Below are 17,403 nucleotides of genomic sequence, written 5' to 3'. Positions count from 1 at the left end.
AGCCTGCATGGCAGTAGGGAAGGCAACAGCCACACCATTTGGTGCTGGTATCAAAATAATGGGTTCACCATTCATCAGCCTCCTGGGGAGAGGCCTGCAAGAGAAGAGGAGTGGTATCAGCTCTCTACCTCGGGATTGGCCAAGGCCTCATCCACTGGATCCAGGGCCAGGAGGCCCACCAATAGGAAACTTAGAACCCTTCACATACCAAGGCTTGTCCTTTGCTGGGCATGAGGGAGACAGAGTACAAGGAAGGCAGAGGCGAGGCTGAACATAAAGGGATACCCCATAAATAATGACAGGCATCTGTGAGCAGGGCAGGTCAACATAAGCCCAGCAGGGCCCAAAACAAGGAGTGAGCCCCCCGCCCCGACCCCCCCCCCCAAGCATGAGCTAAGGTAAAGGATGGTTGCAAAACAAAAGCTACAGTGTACAGGCATACCTTTTTTTTTTTTTAAGATTTTATTTCTTTTTAAAGATTCTATTTACTTTTTTAGAGAGAAGGGAAAGGGAAGGAGAAAGGGAGAGAAACAATGTGTGAGAGATACATGGTTGCCTCTCACAGGCCCCCAACTGGGAACCTGGCCCACAACCCAGACATGTGCCCTGACCAGGAATCGAAACAGCGACATTTCAGTTTGCAGGAAGATGCCCAACCCACTGAGCCACACTAGTCAGGGCATGAGTTGTAATCTTTTTGCTGGTGAAGGGTCTTGCCTTCAATTTGTAAAGAACATCTACAAAGTGCAATAAAACAGTATGCCTGCCCTGACTGATGTGGCTCAGTGGGTTGGATGTCTTCTCACAAATCGAAAGGTCTCTGGTTGGATTCCTGGTCAGGGCATATGCCTGGGTTGCCAGTCAGATTCCTGGTTGAGGGCATGTAAGAGGCACATTGATGTTCTTCTCCCTCTCTTCCTCCCTCCCTTCCCCTCTCCCTAAAAATAAATAAAATCTTTTTAAAAAATTACAACTCACTTTATTGCAGTGTCCTGGAACAGAACCCACATTATCTCCACTGGCCAGGGAGGTCAGTCTTATTCTCAAGCATCACAAAGGGAAATTTTGGGGGGTTGAGAAGGTCAGCCTGTGGCAGGAACTTTGCCTGCCAAGCAGCCAGAATCTGGAAGGAGTCGGCCACTGTGGCATCAAAGACCAGCACACAGCAGTGGAAGCTGCAGTATAGGGCTATGCCCAGGCACTGGAACCTCTGTTTCGGCTGCGTTCTGGAGCTGCACCGATGAGGCAGAGAGGCCCACTGACACTGCTGGGTTGCAATCCACCCTTGGCAGAAGAAAGGGCGCCGATGCATAAGTTCAAGCTCCCACAAGCCACACTGGGAGCCCAGGGCCCTCAGGCAATCTGGCCCCTGGACCATGGCCTCCACATAATTCCATCCACAGCAGGGAGAGTGACAGACAGTTGGTCAGCCAGCCTTGCTCAAGGTACCCGATCAGGTCGGATAGTCACAGAGTCACACAAACCACATCTGGGCACTGGAAGACAGGCCTGGAGAACTTGGGGCGGCTGGAAGGTAGAGAGGTCCCGGGGTGCCCACTCTTACCTGTACAATTGATGTCTGGCTTTTGAGCTGCATCATTTGAGCTAAGAAGTAAATGCCAGTGGTTGCCTTGTACTGACCCTGACCGCTGAAGCGATTGATGAGGAGCTGATTCATTCAGAGGAGTTGCTCATTCTGTGGGATCACAGGTCAGAGGGGCCTCAGTTCAGGCACTTCCAGCTGTCCCCTCTCTTGCTCCATCTGAGCCCCACACCCTTGCTGAGGCTACCGCCCTTGGTCTCCCTGCTCTGCCCAGTCACACCCCCCATACTAGGGCCCCTCTCAGGATCCAGTTCAAGGTTGGGGAGAGGTGATTGGGGAGGGAAAGCTGGCCTGCCTTCCTCAATACACCCACCACTCCTCACCCCCTACCCCATCCCAGACCTTCCTGCCAGCTCACCCAGTGTTTCCCACCAGGAAGATCTTGAGCTGACAGACCCACCAGCAGTAATCTCGGGGTTCAGACAACTAGAGGGTCGCAGCGGGCCCGAGTGTGGGGGCGGGGCCAGACCCCGGAGGCGGGGCCTAGCGAATACCAAAGCCCCTCCTCCGCTTCGGGCCCCGCCCCCAGGCCCTGCAGAACCCGGGAGGAGGGGATGGGTGGGGCGAAGCTGGGTCAGCTGAGTGACAGTCACGGGACGTGACCATCTCCGTCTGGCTTCCTGGAGGAGAGGTAGGGATGAGCCGGGGGTCTCCGAGTGTGGCGGGCCAGTGGTGAGGCCCCTGAGGGGTAGGGTGTTGTTCTGAAGTATACCCAATTAGGTGGGGTCAGTCCTGGGGCTGGTCCCGGGCCGGAGGGCAGCCCCGCACACGAGTTGAGGGAAACTCAAGGGCTGGATCCCACTCAAACCTGGGGTGACCTGGGGCAAAGAGGAGCCCGTTCAGGAGGCTGGGATTCAGGAAGATGGGGAGGTCGGTGGGGGGGCTGCACCTCCAAGTCCCAAGTTCCCCAGGATATGGAGAAGGAGCGGGAGACTCTGCAGGCCTGGAAGGAGCGTGTGGGGCAGGAGCTGGACCGTGTGGTGGCTTTCTGGATGGAGCACTCCCACGACCAGGAGCATGGGTGCGCCTCGCCCTTCTGGTTCTCTCAGCACGGTCTTTGCCCCACCTGAGCCCCCACCTCACTCTTAGCAGTCTCAGATCTGCTGGGCCCAGCAGGCTGTTGGGGGTGCAAGGCCCCTTTTTCCCCCTTGCTAACGCTGTGTCCCACAGGGGCTTCTTCACGTGCCTCAGCCACAATGGGCATGTGTATGACGACCTCAAGTATGTCTGGCTGCAGGGGAGGCAGGTAGGAACGTGCCCAGGGTTGCAGCTTTCCCAGGGGTGTAAGCCAAAGTCAGCTTGGCCTGTCCTTCTTCAGTCCACACATGCACACACACGACAAGACCTGTCATCTCAACACTATTCCTTGACTGCCCTTCATCCCAGCCTTGAGGACCCTGCTGCTCCTCATGTAAACCATGTACCCTTTGCTCTTCCGCAGGTGTGGATGTATTGTCATCTCTACCGCAAATTTGAGCGCTTCCGCTGCCCTGAACTTCTGGATTCAGCTAAAGCAGGTGCCCTCTCCCTGCCCCTATCTCCCCAGAGGGCACTCCAAGTTTACTCAATAGCTCATGTGTGCCTACTTTCTAGAGGGACCTGGAAACAATGGGAAGAGGTGAGAATGTCCTCACTGGAGTTCTAGTGTGTCAATTTCCCAACCACCAGGTGGCGAATTTTTGCTGCGTTATGCCCGAGTGGCACCTCCTGGGAAGAAATGTGCCTTTGTCCTGACACGGGATGGCCGCCCAGTCAAGGTGCAGCGAACCATCTTTAGCGAGTGTTTCTACACCATGGCCATGAACGAGCTGTGGCGGGTGACAGGGGAAGCGCATTACCAGGTGCATGGGAAGGAGGCTGCCCTGAGAATCTCTGTGCTCTTGCCTGTGCTGCGCATAGCCACCTGATGCATTCCCACTCTGGGTGCAAGCCCTTTCCCTAGGCCATCTGCAGGCTGGATCTGTTGTCAATGTCATTCCTTCCTCTGGGCCCCCATGACTCCAGGGCTTCTGGCAATACCCTTCTTACTGCATTGTATTGTCATTGTGTGTCTAAGGGTATCTCCCCAGAAGGTTCCTTCACTTCTGAACCCCTCCCCCATCCCCACACCTTCACAGGGGTCCTGAGTACAGAGGGGCCAATCCATGTCCAGCTTCCACCTGGGAGGGGGGCTCTCCCTCCTCCCTGGGGTCCCTTGTGCTTTCAGACCCAACCTCATTCCCTAGGTAGCATATACCCTCAGACTGGGAGCCCCTGAGGCAGAGTGGGGCAGATCCACCCTGGTCTCTAGCACCCAACCTGGGGCCGGGCCCAGAGTAGGCCCTTGGTGAAGAAGGGTGTCCTGTGAGTAGGTGGGAGGACTCGGCTCTCCCATCCCAGGGAACTGGACTGAATGGGATGCAGCCTCAGCCTGGGCCTTCCCTTCCACCCAGAGGGAAGCGGTGGAGATGATGGATCAGATTATACACTGGGTGCGGAAAGACCCATCGGGGCTTGGCCGGCCATGGCTCCCAGGGACCCCAGCCTCAGAGTCCATGGCAGTGCCCATGATGTTACTCAACCTGGTGGAGCAGCTTGGGGAGGCGAATGAGGAGCTGGCAGGCAACTATGCAGAGCTAGGGGACTGGTGCGCCCAGAGGATTCTGCAGCATGTCCAGGTGGGGGTAGGAGGAGGATGCCAGCTGCCAGATGGGGCCTGGGTGCTGGGGAGCAGGGCAACCTCCACCCTTCAGGGCAGCTCCCCTACCTGCACCCACCCCGACCTGGACCCTGATGATTCCCTTCAAGACGGGGAGGCTCAGCCCAGGACCCTTGGGAAGGTGGAGAGCCCAGGAAACTGGGTGGGGCCAAGGACAAGAGAAGGGAGGGTGCCAGAGCCTTGGGCATGTCAGAGAGCAGGAAACCCAAACAGACCCAAGTCCTTCCAGGCTTCTATGGGCTGCTCAGCCCACCCAATCTCAGTCCCTTCAATGTTTCACCATTCTCACCTTGGGGGATTCAGGCCTAAAGCGAGAGTTAGAACCCGTTCAGTCTCTTGGGAGTGAATTAGCCCCTCCTCAAACACCCCTTTGAGCAAGGCTTGCCCAAGTTTGAAGATTATGGAGGGAGGAAGGGTCTTTATGGTTGGATGGTGGGGGCTGAAAGCAGAATTACCTACTCCTGCTCCTCCCCTGGCAGAGGGATGGGCAAGCTGTGCTGGAGAATGTGTCAGAGGATGGCAAGGAACTTTCTGGTTGCCTGGGGAGACACCAGAACCCAGGTGAGGGGCAGCGTGGGCTGAGTGCCACCCTGGAGGAGGGAAGTGCTCAGCCTTGGTCTCTGGGCTTAAGACGTGGGGAGTGCCTGGGGACCGCCTTCCTCCCTTCACCCTCCACCAACCAAGGACCAGACAAAGAAGTGGTGACAGGGCTTCCCAGGCTGGGGCATCATCAGTAGGAAACCTACTCCAGGGTGGATTGGGAGGGCAAGCTTTCTGCAAGGGAGGGTCTGTCATGTGGGCCAGGGAGCTGAGTAGCTCCCAGTGTTAAGGAGGTAAGAAGGGAAGCACGGTGGTCAACATAGGGGCTTGAGCCTCCCAGCCCAGGGGAGGATCCGCAGCCTGCCTTACACCGAGTCTTCACTAGGCCATGCACTAGAAGCTGGATGGTTCCTGCTCCGTCATGCCATCAGGAAAGGTGACTCTGAACTTCGAGCCCATGTTATTGACAAGTTCCTATTGTTGCCTTTCCACTCTGGATGGGACCCTGACCATGGAGGCCTCTTCTACTTCCAGGATGTCGATGGCCTCTGCCCTACGCAGGTGGGAATGTGCTCAGGGCCACATGATACTAACCTGTTCAAAGCTTTCTGTCTTTGGAGGTTCAAAGCTTGCCCTCATCACCCATTTCACAGAGAGGGAGCTGGGGCTCAGAGTGGTGAACTTGCCCAGCATGACCCCAGTGGTAAGCTCTTGACTTCTGTGCCAGTGACCCTCAACCTTGTGTGCATAGGGAGGCCACTGGGGAGCACAGACAACACTGATGCAGAGACACTTGTTCTCTTCATCTTGAAAAGGCTCTCTGGGTGATTTTAAGGTGTCAGCAGGGGGGGAGCAGATTTGCTCCCTTATGTCTATTTTCTCTGATTGTGCCTTGATCCTGCTGAGATCTGCAGAGAGTGGCTGACTTTGCCACTGGCAGGACCTGAGTGTCCAAGGGGCTGACAAAACAGACAGGGTTTCATTTCTGGGGCTAAAGGAAAGCCTGCCCCATCCTTGCCCTTTTGGGTACGGTGGGTCAAGAAGCTAGTCCTATTTGAGGGGCCATTCAGATTCCCAGAGATGTCCATCTTGTGATTAAGCTCCAAGTGCTTGGGCCAGATGGAGTCTGAGCCAGGACCTGAAAGGTGAGGGTGACTTTCCTGTTGAGAGGGGTGGCAGAGGGTGGGACCCAGGGCTCTCAGATGCCTTCCTTTGCTCTGCTCTCAGCTGGAGTGGGCCATGAAGCTCTGGTGGCCACACAATGAAGCCATGATTGCCTTACTCATGGGCTACAGTGACAGTGGCAACCCTGCTTTACTGCACCTCTTCTACCAGGTGGCTGAGTATACCTTCCGCCAGGTAAGTGCTGCTTCCTGGTTCACAGCCCTCTATGGGCACAGCAAGGGTGTAGAAGAGACAGCAGGCAGTCATTCCTTCCCAGGCAGGCCTGAGTCAGGGCCATGCTCTCCTGGGCTGTTGGAGAAGGCTGGCCAGGAATGGGGAGGCTCATCCCACACCCCCTACTTCCCACTTCACTCTGTGTGATCCCTCAGTTGGTCTGAGAGTTCCTGGAGGTCCCCTGGTGCCCTCTGTTCAGTCAACAGAGTAGTCCCCGCTCCCTTGAAGCTTATGTTTCTTGGGGTGGGGGGGGGCACAGAGTATAAACAAGTGAACAGGCAAACATAGATGGCAATGAGAGCTATGAAAAATAGAGCAAGGTCAGGGGGCTGTGGGAGGAAATAATAGTGGTAGGGGGTGCTCTGTATAGAGTTGTCACCTTGTCTGATTTAGGCATAACTGGGTCCTGGGGCTTCAGGATGGGAGGCTGTAGGGCACAGGGCAAAGGCAGAGTGACAGGAGACTCTTATGTGTCATCCTGGCCAGTGATGATGGGGCCTGGCCTGGGGTGGGAGTTGCAGTGTGCAGATGGATCAGAGTCTGGTTAAGCGGGAGAAGTCTGGGCCATGATTATTTGGGTGTCATAAGAATCTGGATAATTCTGGAAGCCAGGAGACAAAGTAAGCTTTTAAAAGTACCAAAGGAGAAGAGGGAATAGGAGGCCCAGCAAAAGAGACAAGACTCAGGTTCAAGGTAGGAAGGAAGCCGGGGCCCTCCAGAGGCCAAAGAGTGATGAGTGATACCAGCTGCTTCTGAGGGGTACCTCGGGTGCTGAGCATGGTGGTGAATGAATGAAGATTCCTGATATATTTCTAAGCCACAACTTACTCCATTGGTAAACTCCAGAATGGGAGGGACTATAGCAGGGGGTCTTATTCTTGGGTCTGTGGGCTTTGAAATCTGAGAGAAAATTACATCTTTATTTGTACTAAGCTTTAACTGAAATCCAGCATTTATTCCCATTATTAATGGAGGCAGTGACCATAGTAGTATTAGCAGCACCCAGATTTGTCACCAACAGAAATCCCAAATATGGTCCTGGCTGGTATGGCTCAGTAGATTGAGCGCCAGCCTGCCAAACAAAAGGTCGTCAGTTCAATTCCCAGTCAGGACACATGCATGGGTTGCAGGCCAGACCCCCAGTTGGGGCCTTGCAAGAGGCAACTGATCCGATGTTTCTCTCACATGTTGATGTTTCTCTCCCCTTTTCCCCCTCTCTTCTCCTCTCTCTAAACATAAGTAAAATAAAGCATTAAAAATATCCCAAATATGTTCATGTTACATTGTACTTAGAGAGGCATCACCAAGTATCGCACAAGCTGATCACTACTTCCAAACCCAGGACTCATGAGACCCACGGCTGTATCTTAATATTGAATGCATTCATAAAGAACATGTGTTTAACTGCCTCAAGTTAAATTTAAGGAATACATTTTAAAGAGATAGAGATGGCATTTGAACAATTATAAAAGTTATCACCAACAGGTCAATCATTATACACGAACCAACACAGACTACAAAAAGCAAAAATTTAGACACCCACAGAAAAACTGGACAGGAAAACAGTTAAATTTTTTGTTATCTTTCCATGTCAGATCAAGTGGTTGAAAAATGAGTAAGGACACAAACAATATCGCTAGAATGATAGAATGAATAGATACAGAGATAGTTTTACCCACTATGAAGAATACAGCAACTCATGGGCCCCAAGTTAAAAAGACACTTTTTTTATTTATTGATTTTTTGAGAGGGTGGGGAGGAAGGGAACATTGATTTGTTGTTCCTCTTATTTATTCATTGGTTGATTCTTGTATGTTCCCTTACTGGAGATCAAACCGAAGACCTTGGTTGTAATGAGACAATGCTCTAACCAACTGAGCTACCAGGTTACGGCCTGAAAATGTACTTTTATTATTATTAAAAACAATAATAATTAAGATACTTTGATAGTGGACTTCAATGTCATTGATTTCCTTTCTGACCCTTCTGAGAAGGGGCTCAATTCCACTGAAGTCTCTATCCCGGAAGGAAAAAGAAAGACTGAGGTTAGGGCTCTAAGGTTCATCCTGGGGTGTCTGGAAGGAACTGACAAGCCTCCAGGGGACAGGTGCCCAATGGGATTCGAGCAGGAGAGAAGGGAGGAATGCGGAAGAGTCAACAAAGTTGCTGGGCAGGGGCAGGATTCAGATGGCTCCAAGGGAGGGGGAGGTGCATTCGGGACCTGTGGCGAGCACGGCAGAAATCATATCTCCATGCTGGACATTCACAGTCTCAGCTACTGGAGCACAGGCCTGGGTAGCAGGGACTCCAAGGAAGTAACTTGTTATAAAGTTACCTGACAGATCAGCACCTCCCTCAGGGTTCTCTTTGTTTCTTTCTTTAAATCAATTTTATTGAAGTACAAGTTATAGACACTAAAATGTATCCATTTTGAGTGTCCAGTTCGCTAAGACTTGCCAATGTACACATCTTTGTAACCACAAGCGCAATCAAGATACAAAGTTTCTATCATCCCTCAGCAGGGTTTTTTTTAGTTCATACTGCAGTGTTTAATCTAACAGCCTGTGCCCCTTTATCTCAGTGGGTTATCTAGCTGCAGGCTCTCAAACCCCTGCAGAAAGGAGAAAAGGGAAAGCCCCTCCCTTTTCTCCTTACCCAGGACGCGGTATGGTGTGTTTTAAGAGCACCGACTGGAGCCACGTTATCTGGGGTCAACCCGAACTCTAACCCGGCTCGCGGTGCCGTGGGGACAAGTGAGAGGCCCTTCCTTAGGCCTGTCGCGTATGGACGGCTCCTGCAGGTGCTAGCTGTCACTGTCTCATTGTTATTCCAGTTTCGAGATCCTGAGTACGGGGAATGGTTTGGCTACCTAAACCGAGAGGGGACGATTGCCCTCACCATCAAGGGGGGTCCTTTCAAAGGTGAGTGGGGGACATGGTGGGACTGCACGGGCTCCGGGGCTCTCCCAACTCGCCCTCTCCTTTCCCCGCAGGCTGCTTCCACGTGCCGCGGTGCCTGGCCATGTGTGAGGAGATGCTGGGCGCTCTACTGAGCCGCCTCGCCCCAGTCCCGGACAGCGGCGCCCGGTCTCCATCCGCTGACCCAGTCTGCCGAAGCGCGGAATAAAGTTGAGCCCGCTCCAATGACAGCGTACACGTGTCTGTGGGGTTGCCGGGGGGCGGGTGGCACCCGCCGCGCTTGCCAGAGGGCACCTGCTCGCCCAGATGGCAGCCCATCAGCCGACAGTCCCGACTGCTCCGCGTGTTAACCAGCCCGGTACACCGCCTCGCCCAGCGACAGTCCCGCCCCGGCCCGCGCCCGCCCCGCGCATTGGCCGTGAGGCCGCTAGGGCGGGTGCGGCGGCGAGCACTTCCGGCCGGTGGCCGGTCCCGGAGCGCACCGCCCCTTCCGCCCCCGCCCCCGCAAGCCCAAGCCCGGCCCCGGCCCCGGCCCCAGCCCCTACCCCAGGCCCGGCCCCGGCCCCGGCCCCAGCCCCGGCGTCACTTTGGAGCGCGGCGGCAGCTGACTGCGCGTTCACGACCCTGTGGGAGCCGCGATCCCCGCCGCCGTTATGAACATCCGCAATGCGAGGGTGAGGAGCCAGGGTGGAAGGCTGTCCGCGCCGCGTGGGTGCGGGCCGGGTGGCCGCGTGCGCATGCTCCCGAGGGGACTGGCGCGCCCCGGGCTGGCCGCCCTGCGCGGGGAGGTGAAGGCCACCGTGTCCGTGGGGCTGGACCTACCCGAAGAGGGGGCCGGAGCTGCGAACCCCGTCTTTGCGGGGTGTCTGGGCTCAGTTGGATGATGTCCGGGAGCCCCGCTGGCACCCACGTTCATTCCAAGAACAGACGGCTTTGGCACATCGGCTGTGGGCCAGGCCTGTGTAAAGACAGTCACCAGCCGGCCAAGCCCTGCGGGGGGTAGGGGTGATCGGTGACTAGACAGACAGCGAGAAGGCTTCTGACAGGACTGAGGCCTGCTTAGTCACCGCAGCTCCAGGCCTGACTGCATTCCACTGCCCTCCTCCCCGCAGCCAGAGGACCTGATGAACATGCAGCACTGCAACCTCCTGTGCCTGCCAGAGAACTATCAGATGAAATACTACTTCTACCATGGCCTCTCCTGGCCCCAGGTGGGCAGCTAGGGGATTTGGGGACTGTGGACATCAGGCGTCAGTTTGGGAGGAGTGGATGTTTTCACCTGGGGTGGGTAGCTTAGAACTGGACCAAAGGAGGGACAGGATTCACACTTGTGTCTGTCCTCTCCTGGGAAGGACAGGGCATAGTGTGGTGTGGGGAAACCAAGCCACTTGGCCTGGAGGTCAGGAGCTGTCACTGAACTCACCATTTGACGGACTCCCGTCTGTCATGCACACAGTGGGCTGTGGGCCCAGTTGTCCACTAAGGACTCCTCACCTGGGACAGGAAGTTGTTTTCTGACTTCTTTCTCCTCCCTCTCACCCAGCTCTCTTACATCGCTGAGGATGAGAATGGGAAGATTGTGGGGTATGTCCTGGCCAAAATGTGAGTTGCCAAGAAGTGAGAGAAACCTGGTGTGGGAGCTGGGCTTGGGGAAGGGGGGGCGGCACCAACACTGCACATGTCTAGTGGATGCTACCTGGGTTGGGAGTTTTTAAAAAAATTAATTTACGGACTTTCTTTTTTTTAGTTCACTTTTAACTTTACAGCAAAATTGAATGGAAAGTACAGAGTTCTCATATACCGCTCCTCTCTCCCTCCTGGTTTCCTCTATTATTAATGCCTTGTGGTATATTTGTTACAATGGATGAACCAGTGTTGCTACATCATTAAAGTCTATAGTCCCCATTAAGTTTCATTCTTGGTGTTGTATTTTCTATAGATTTACACAAATATCTAATGATGTGTATCCACTATTAGAGTATTATACAGAGTAGTTTCACTGTCCTATGATCAAAATCCTCTGTGTGTCCTTGCCTATTCATCCCACCCTCCTCCCGGCAATCACTGATCTTTTTACTGTCTCATAGTTTTGCCTTTTCCAGAATGTCATTTAGTTGCAACCAGAAACTATGTAGCCTTTTCAGATTGGCTTCTTTCACTTAGTAATGTGAATATGTTTCCTCCATGTCTTTCCATGGCTTGCTAGCTTGTGTCTTTATCATTGGACAATATTTCATTGTACTCCATTGGCACTACATGTCTTTTGGTGGCTGTGAGGGGTTTTGAGAGTCCCAGCTCTCCCCCACTCCAGGTCTGGAGGAACTTTGGGGCCAGCTAGAGGAGTTTGTGCTCCTGTTATGTACATATGTGGGGGTGGGGAGGAGGTGCATCTGCACCAGGTTCCTTGCTAGCCTCTTTCCTTTCTTCTTGCTCTAGGGAAGAGGACCCAGATGATGTTCCCCATGGACATATCACCTCACTGGTGCGTAGGGCCCACACAGGCTCTGATGAGGTTGGAAGTAGGGGTTAGTTGGGGCAGCCCTTGAGGACCCACTCTTTTTCCACCAGGCTGTGAAGCGTTCCCACCGGCGCCTTGGCCTGGCTCAGAAGTTGATGGACCAGGCCTCCCGAGCCATGATTGAAAACTTCAATGCCAAATACGTCTCCCTGCATGTCAGGAAGAGGTGGAAGCCAGGGCTGAGGGAAGGGAGGAGTAGGGAGGAGCTACTGTCTTGATGTGGGTCCTGGGGTGCTCTGGCTTTTGGAGAAGATCTGGAAGTGGGATTAGTGGGGAGGGGGCACTAGGAAGAGGGACAGGACCTGGACGTGCTATCCCTTCCTGACCAAGTCTGTGCAGCTCAGCAGTACCTTATTCCCCTGCAGTAACCGGGCCGCCCTGCACCTCTATTCCAACACCCTCAACTTTCAGTAAGTAGATCTAGATTTCTTTAATGGAGTGGGGTGGTCCCAGGTCTAGCTTATCCACATGGCTGAGATGGGCTGAGCTGACGTCCAGGCAGGGGCTTGGGGGAGACTGACATGGGCAGCAGGTCACAGACTCCACACAGGTTGTCAGGGTGCCTGCTCCACTCTCAGTGGTGATGGCACCTACCTGCTGCCATCTGCTCAAGGTATGTTGTGATGCAGAAGGATGTGTGATGTGTCTTGCTGGGTGGAGGAGCAATTGCTTGATGCTGCCTGAGAGCAGGTGAAGGGCAGCATGGTGAAGAGCACACAGGCTTTTCAGTGAAGGTTCAGGAGTAGAGATGAGGGCTTGGGACATGAGCAGAAGCCTAGGAACAGGACCCAAAGTGGCCAGGCACCTAGAAGCACCGCAGTGGGACCAGAAGAAAAGAGAATGTGGTGCTACAGAAGCCTGAGCACATCCAGAAAGGATGTGCTGTCAGCACAAGGAGCGGAGGAAACTAGAGCCCTGGGCATCCTGGTAGATGAGGGTGGGTCCACTCAGGGGCATGGCAGTCTCTGTGTACCTGGTACAAGACAGAGAGAGCCTGACAGGGAATTGATGCACCCAATACATGATTGCAAAAGCCATTTGAAAATGGGGCTGGGATGGGTTGTCCATGGAGGGTTCACTGAGACATCACTCAGTCTGAGTTTGGTGGGAGATGAGAAGGGACTGTTGTGAAGGGTATTTGAGAAGGGGTCTTTGACCTAGATGCTGATACCGTTGGTGGTCAACAATTCCAGGGCCTTAGGTATGGCAGGGCCTTTTTAGGCCATCGAGCCCAGCTCCTATTCCAGTAGCAGGTGCCCAAGTCTGCATGTATACCTCCAGTGAAGGCTCAGCCCCTGAGCTGCTTGGGCTGGAGGCCATGCTGCCTGGCAATGCCTGTCAGACACAGAGGGTGCACACCCCTCCTCCCTAGTCCCAATTGGTAGGCAGAGGAACCAACTGTGCAGTCTCAGTAAATGACAGGGAGCAGGGCAGGGAGGGAAGAGGATGGTGTAATTTCAGGCTTCAACTCACAAGAAACCACAGAAAGATCTTGGTAGCCAGATTAGGGTTGCAGGACCATGGCAGGACCCCGAGGAGGGGAGAGAGGGATGAGAGCACTTGGCAGTACTTCATGCTGGAGAGAGCAGAGGGAAGACTGTGTTGGAAATGGGACTTGTCTGCAAAAGTGTCCTTTCGGTGGAGATGACATCCTGCCTCACTAGCATATGATGCCAGAAGACTGAGGAGAATTTGACCACTGATTCAGATCATCCTATCCATCCCCTGCCCACAGGATCAGTGAAGTGGAGCCCAAATACTATGCAGATGGGGAAGATGCATATGCGATGAAGCGGGATCTCACCCAGATGGCTGATGAGGTAAGAGTCTAGTGGGGCCAGGGCCATAGTCCCCACAGATAAATAAAAGCAAGGCAAGTAGGGGAGGCCCTGCTGGAGGGAAGATGAAGCTCCCAGGGGCCCTGAGACAGTAGGAGGCCTGCGATGGCTGGAGGTGAGAAGGACCAGGTACCAGGTGTTGTGGCTACGTTGCTGGGAGTCCTGGCCCCTGTCACCTCAGTTTTCTCAGCTGTCAGGGAGGGAGCTGGGCCTTGTCAGGGCTTTGAAGGGGGTCACATCGGCCCAAGATTCCATTTTCAGGAAGAAGCCTGTGCCACCCTGAGGCGTGATGTGAGAGGCAAGGGAGGAGGCCCCTGGATGCTCTGAGAGTGAGGGCTCCAGGATAGCAGTGAGGGCCTGGGGACAGCCATGGCCTGCCTCAAGGCTCAGGGGTAAGACAAAACAGGGCTGAGGAGAAAGTCAAGGTCATACAGCAGCCTATGTGAGGAAGGCATGAGCAAACTCCGTTTACAGAAGAGAAAATAGGCCCAGAGAGGGCAGAGCCAGGATTCAACCAATGCAGTCCTGTGTTTCCGGCCCTGGCCCTGCTGCCTCTCATTTTGCCCCCTGCCCCCAGCAAAGTGACTGGCATAGACTCCTTTGGGCGGCTTGAGAGGGCCTACATGGTCTGGAGACTTAGGCCCTATCTCCTTCCTCCTGCTTCTCCCTGGGCTCCTGATGGCAGCTGAGGCGGCACCTGGAACTGAAGGAGAAGAGCAGGCACACAGTGCTGGGCTCCATCGAGAACAAGGTGGAGAACAAGGGCAACTCACTTCCAAGCTCAGGAGAGCCCTGTCGTGAGGAGAAGGGCCTGGCTGCAGAGGACAGCGGTGGTGACAGCAAGGACCTCAGCGAGGTCAGTGAGACCACAGAGAGCACCGATGTCAAGGACAGCTCAGAGGCCTCCGACTCGGCCTCGTAGAGCCTGCAAGTGCTCACCTCCCTACTCTGGCCTGCCTATCCCATCCTCACCCAAGGTTTCACAATAAACTTCACCCAGTGGCCTTGGGGGGTTTGTGTGTGCGAGTGTGCACATTTGGGGGGGTGCCTCTCTCAGGTCCCTCTGTGACCCTGTGGAGGTGAACCACACAGTCCTTTGGCACTGCGCGTCCTGTAAAGCCCAAGTAGAAGGGAAGAGCTTTGTCAGGGCTTTGGAGGTGGAGCTCCCAAGTCTGTTGGCTTTCAGCATCTTTGAACCCTAGGGAGGGAGACCCTGGAGTTCTAGAAGCCCCGCCCCCCACCTGGGGGCCAGATGTTCTGCCTTCTGAGCCCTGCTTTGTCACTGCCTTGCTGGGCTCTAGATGCCCAAGTCCAACTGTGCATTGGGCTTATCTACTGATGTTCTATCTGAGTTATAGCCCAACGAGCTACCCAGTTGCTGAAGTCCTGGCAACTGTCCTTTATTCATCCCTCTCCAGCCATCCAAAAGGTCAGTGAGTCCTGTGTGTTTGACCACCATAATACCCCTTGAATCTACTCCATAACCTAAGCCTTAATTTGAAAATAATTAATAGACTTTTAGTAGTTTCAGCTTTACAGAACTGAGCTGATAGTATAGTTTCCATTCACCCCCCGTTTCCCCTATTAACATTTAGCATTGTGTTGCATTTGTTACAATTGATGAGCCAATATTGATAATTATTAACTATAGTCAGGATTTACATTTCCCTCTGTATTTTACATTCTATGGATTTTGACAAATGGATAATGTCATTTCATGCAGAATATAAGCCCTCTGTTTTTATGGCTTTGCTATAACCCCCAAATTTGTTCCTGTGCCCCTTCCCCTGGCTGCAGCACCATCACTTGCTGCTCCTAGACCTTGAGCAGGCTGGGCTGCCTACCTCCCAGTGAAGCTCAGCACTCTTGAGCTGTCAGTGTACCTAACGTGCAGCTACTGCAGATGGCTCACTACTTCCCCCACCAGGCTGAATATTTCACCACCGGGCCTGGAGCTCAGTTCTCTTTGGCTGGCGCTTGGCACGTGACCAACAAGCCGCCGGAGAAGCTGAAACTAGGGGATGGATGGTGGGGACTGAAAGTTGAGTCTGCGCATGTCTGCCTGCTTCCGACTCGGGCTCAAGTTGCAGGGCTCCGCCGTAGGGGTGGCAGACGGATACTTGCCCCGCCCTCCGAGCCTGGCGTCAGTCCCTTCCGGTTTGCAAGCCTCGGCGGGCTTCGTTCCCAGGCTCTGATTGGTCTGTCGGTGGCTAGCGTCCACGCGCGTTCCCTGGGCCGCGCCCCAGCGTTGGCGGGAGGGAGCTGGTGGAGGCTTGCGCGGCCCCCTGCGAAGCCCGCTTTCCTCCTTCAGTCTAGCCCGCAAGGACCCGGCCCGCCCTTTGTCCTTGGCACTCTGCGTCCGTAGCGGGCCGCTGAGGCTCCGCCGCCCCCAGGCAGTTGGATTTCCTGGGCGGAGGTGGGAACTGCCGCGGGAAGGAGGTGAAACCGCAGGCCCGACTGGCCTTTGGGGCCCAGCACTTCCCCCGCCTCTGGGAGGAGCTGCTGACGTTCCTATGAGCCGAGCTGTGGCTAGAATGCTGACAAAGAGAAAGCAGGCTCCCCTACCTCCTTTGCTCGTGTGGCTGGGGTAGGCTTCGCGGATCTTCTCCCCCCACCTCACCCCACGAACCTGTGTACTGAGGTGCAGGACATTATACCTCATTGTTAAACGTATGGAAAGCTGACTGGTAGGAAAATAGGAGGGGCCTCACTGCTCAATTCATGCTCTCATTTTTTCTTGCTGTGGTATAGACTGCTTGTAACAGCCTCCCTTTCCATTTATCTCATCTACCCTTCGGTCTGTCATCCACGCAGCAGACCTGACCACGTCAGCCCTGTGGTCACCCCTCAGGACCAAGTGTACACTCCACTTGTCAACAGGTTTAGCAAGGTCCTGCAGATCTGATCCTCGCCTAATGCCCGATAATGGGATTTTGAATTCTTTGGGAACAATGGAATTGAGGAAAGAGCAAGCGTTAAGGCCTTAAGTGCCAAACAAGTGTTCTAAAAGCCAGGGCTAATTACTTGAGGTTTTAAAGCAATGACTGAATGGGGCATCACGTAAGCATTTCTGGAGTCAGAAAAGGACCGAGGAGAGCATTTCAAAGGGGCTGAGATGAGTTCATCAGCAGTTCCCTGTGGTCTTGAGCCCTGTGCCAAGCTCTGTTGAATGGGTGAGGGACTTTTGGGGACCATTCAGGGCTCGGATGGAGAAAGGGGCAAGCTGCGTTGGGGTTAGCTGATGATGGGCATGGATTACTGACCAGGAGCAGTCTCCAGGGTTGGTGCATCCTTTCGTGCGGTGGGAAGAGGCAGGAGGCTCACTTGCCTGCCTTGCTGACGGACTCGGACAGTTGGTACAGCTGAAACCAGCTACTGGAAGCCTAGATCTTGAGCCTGCCTGCGGTCTGGCCAGCTCTCAGGTCTTCCATACCCAGACGCCATGGACTGTAGTATCTTAGAGAAGGCCCTTGGTCCTGGGGCGGAGGACTGGGGGCAGGGGGTGCGGGGTGCGGCAGCAAGCTGAGGAGGTATGTTTTCACCTTCCGATTAAGAGAATTGCTTGTAGTTGAAAGGCAGGAAGTACCTGTACAGCCTGTCCTCCCAGAGAGCTTCAGGTCTAGATCACGTGTGCTCACGTGTACACAAAGCCTGACTTTGATATCCATGCACACAAAGGCCTGGATCCTTTGCACTAGTACATACATGCTTGCATCCCTGAACACAAGCTTAACTGCCTCTCTCCTCTGCCATGATCTGGACCCCAGGGATTTTCCTCCCATCCAACTGAAAACAGTTGTATAGTCTAGCTTGTCACCTGCCAGCTGCATCCTGCCTTCCCAATTTACTGGAGAAAAGCTGTTGCCCTATGGCTTTGAGTTGGTAGAGAG

The 17,403-nt window shown here is 54.2% G+C and overlaps 2 protein-coding genes across 9 annotated transcripts; both read left to right on the top strand.

Annotated features, from left to right (window-relative positions):
• Positions 1-2,171: 2,171 nt before the first annotated feature.
• RENBP (renin binding protein) lies at positions 2,172-9,382 on the top strand. Of its 5 annotated transcripts, none has more exons than XM_090264538.1 (11): positions 2,172-2,234; positions 2,515-2,624; positions 2,774-2,849; positions 3,045-3,120; positions 3,272-3,360; positions 4,036-4,260; positions 4,781-4,862; positions 5,227-5,402; positions 6,069-6,200; positions 9,073-9,160; positions 9,232-9,382. In XM_090264538.1, exons 2-11 carry the CDS (start codon positions 2,518-2,520, stop codon positions 9,363-9,365), a joined length of 1,185 nt encoding a protein of 394 aa, XP_090120664.1. In that variant the 5' UTR covers positions 2,172-2,234; positions 2,515-2,517; the 3' UTR covers positions 9,366-9,382. The 5 variants fall into 5 exon arrangements, with proteins under 5 accessions (XP_090120664.1, XP_090120663.1, XP_090120667.1 ...); XM_090264537.1 differs by having other exon boundaries at positions 3,272-3,444; XM_090264541.1 differs by lacking the exon at positions 4,036-4,260 and having other exon boundaries at positions 3,272-3,444.
• Positions 9,383-9,685: 303 nt separating this feature from the next.
• Positions 9,686-14,526, top strand: NAA10 (N-alpha-acetyltransferase 10, NatA catalytic subunit). 4 transcript variants are annotated; one of them, XM_090264542.1, is made up of 8 exons: positions 9,689-9,831; positions 10,270-10,368; positions 10,701-10,759; positions 11,594-11,639; positions 11,726-11,841; positions 12,041-12,085; positions 13,411-13,495; positions 14,199-14,526. In XM_090264542.1, exons 1-8 carry the CDS (start codon positions 9,811-9,813, stop codon positions 14,433-14,435), a joined length of 708 nt encoding a protein of 235 aa, XP_090120668.1. In that variant the 5' UTR covers positions 9,689-9,810; the 3' UTR covers positions 14,436-14,526. The 4 variants fall into 4 exon arrangements, with proteins under 4 accessions (XP_090120669.1, XP_090120673.1, XP_090120668.1 ...); XM_090264543.1 differs by lacking the exon at positions 12,041-12,085 and having other exon boundaries at positions 9,686-9,831; positions 10,221-10,368; XM_090264546.1 differs by lacking the exon at positions 12,041-12,085.
• Positions 14,527-17,403: the final 2,877 nt, after the last annotated feature.

This window comes from Furipterus horrens, unplaced genomic scaffold, assembly GCF_987537825.1.
Source record: "Furipterus horrens unplaced genomic scaffold, mFurHor1.1.pri manual_scaffold_17, whole genome shotgun sequence".
NCBI lineage: Eukaryota > Metazoa > Chordata > Mammalia > Chiroptera > Furipteridae > Furipterus > Furipterus horrens.
Note: the sequence above shows the minus strand (reverse complement) of the source record. Positions and strands in the feature narration are given on the sequence as shown.

Bases quoted from the DNA above. Each gene is read 5' to 3' on its own strand.
- NAA10 (XM_090264542.1), top strand. From the start codon at position 9,811: ATGAACATCCGCAATGCGAGG. The intron at 10,760-11,593 runs GTGAGTTGCCAA...TTCTTGCTCTAG, and splicing joins GGGTATGTCCTGGCCAAAAT to GGAAGAGGACCCAGATGATG. The intron at 11,842-12,040 runs GTGGAAGCCAGG...ATTCCCCTGCAG, and splicing joins TCCCTGCATGTCAGGAAGAG to TAACCGGGCCGCCCTGCACC.
- RENBP (XM_090264537.1), top strand. From the start codon at position 2,518: ATGGAGAAGGAGCGGGAGACTCTGCAGGCCTGGAAGGAGCGTGTGGGG. The intron at 4,863-5,226 runs GTGAGGGGCAGC...AGTCTTCACTAG, and splicing joins GGGGAGACACCAGAACCCAG to GCCATGCACTAGAAGCTGGA. The intron at 9,161-9,231 runs GTGAGTGGGGGA...CTTTCCCCGCAG, and splicing joins CAAGGGGGGTCCTTTCAAAG to GCTGCTTCCACGTGCCGCGG.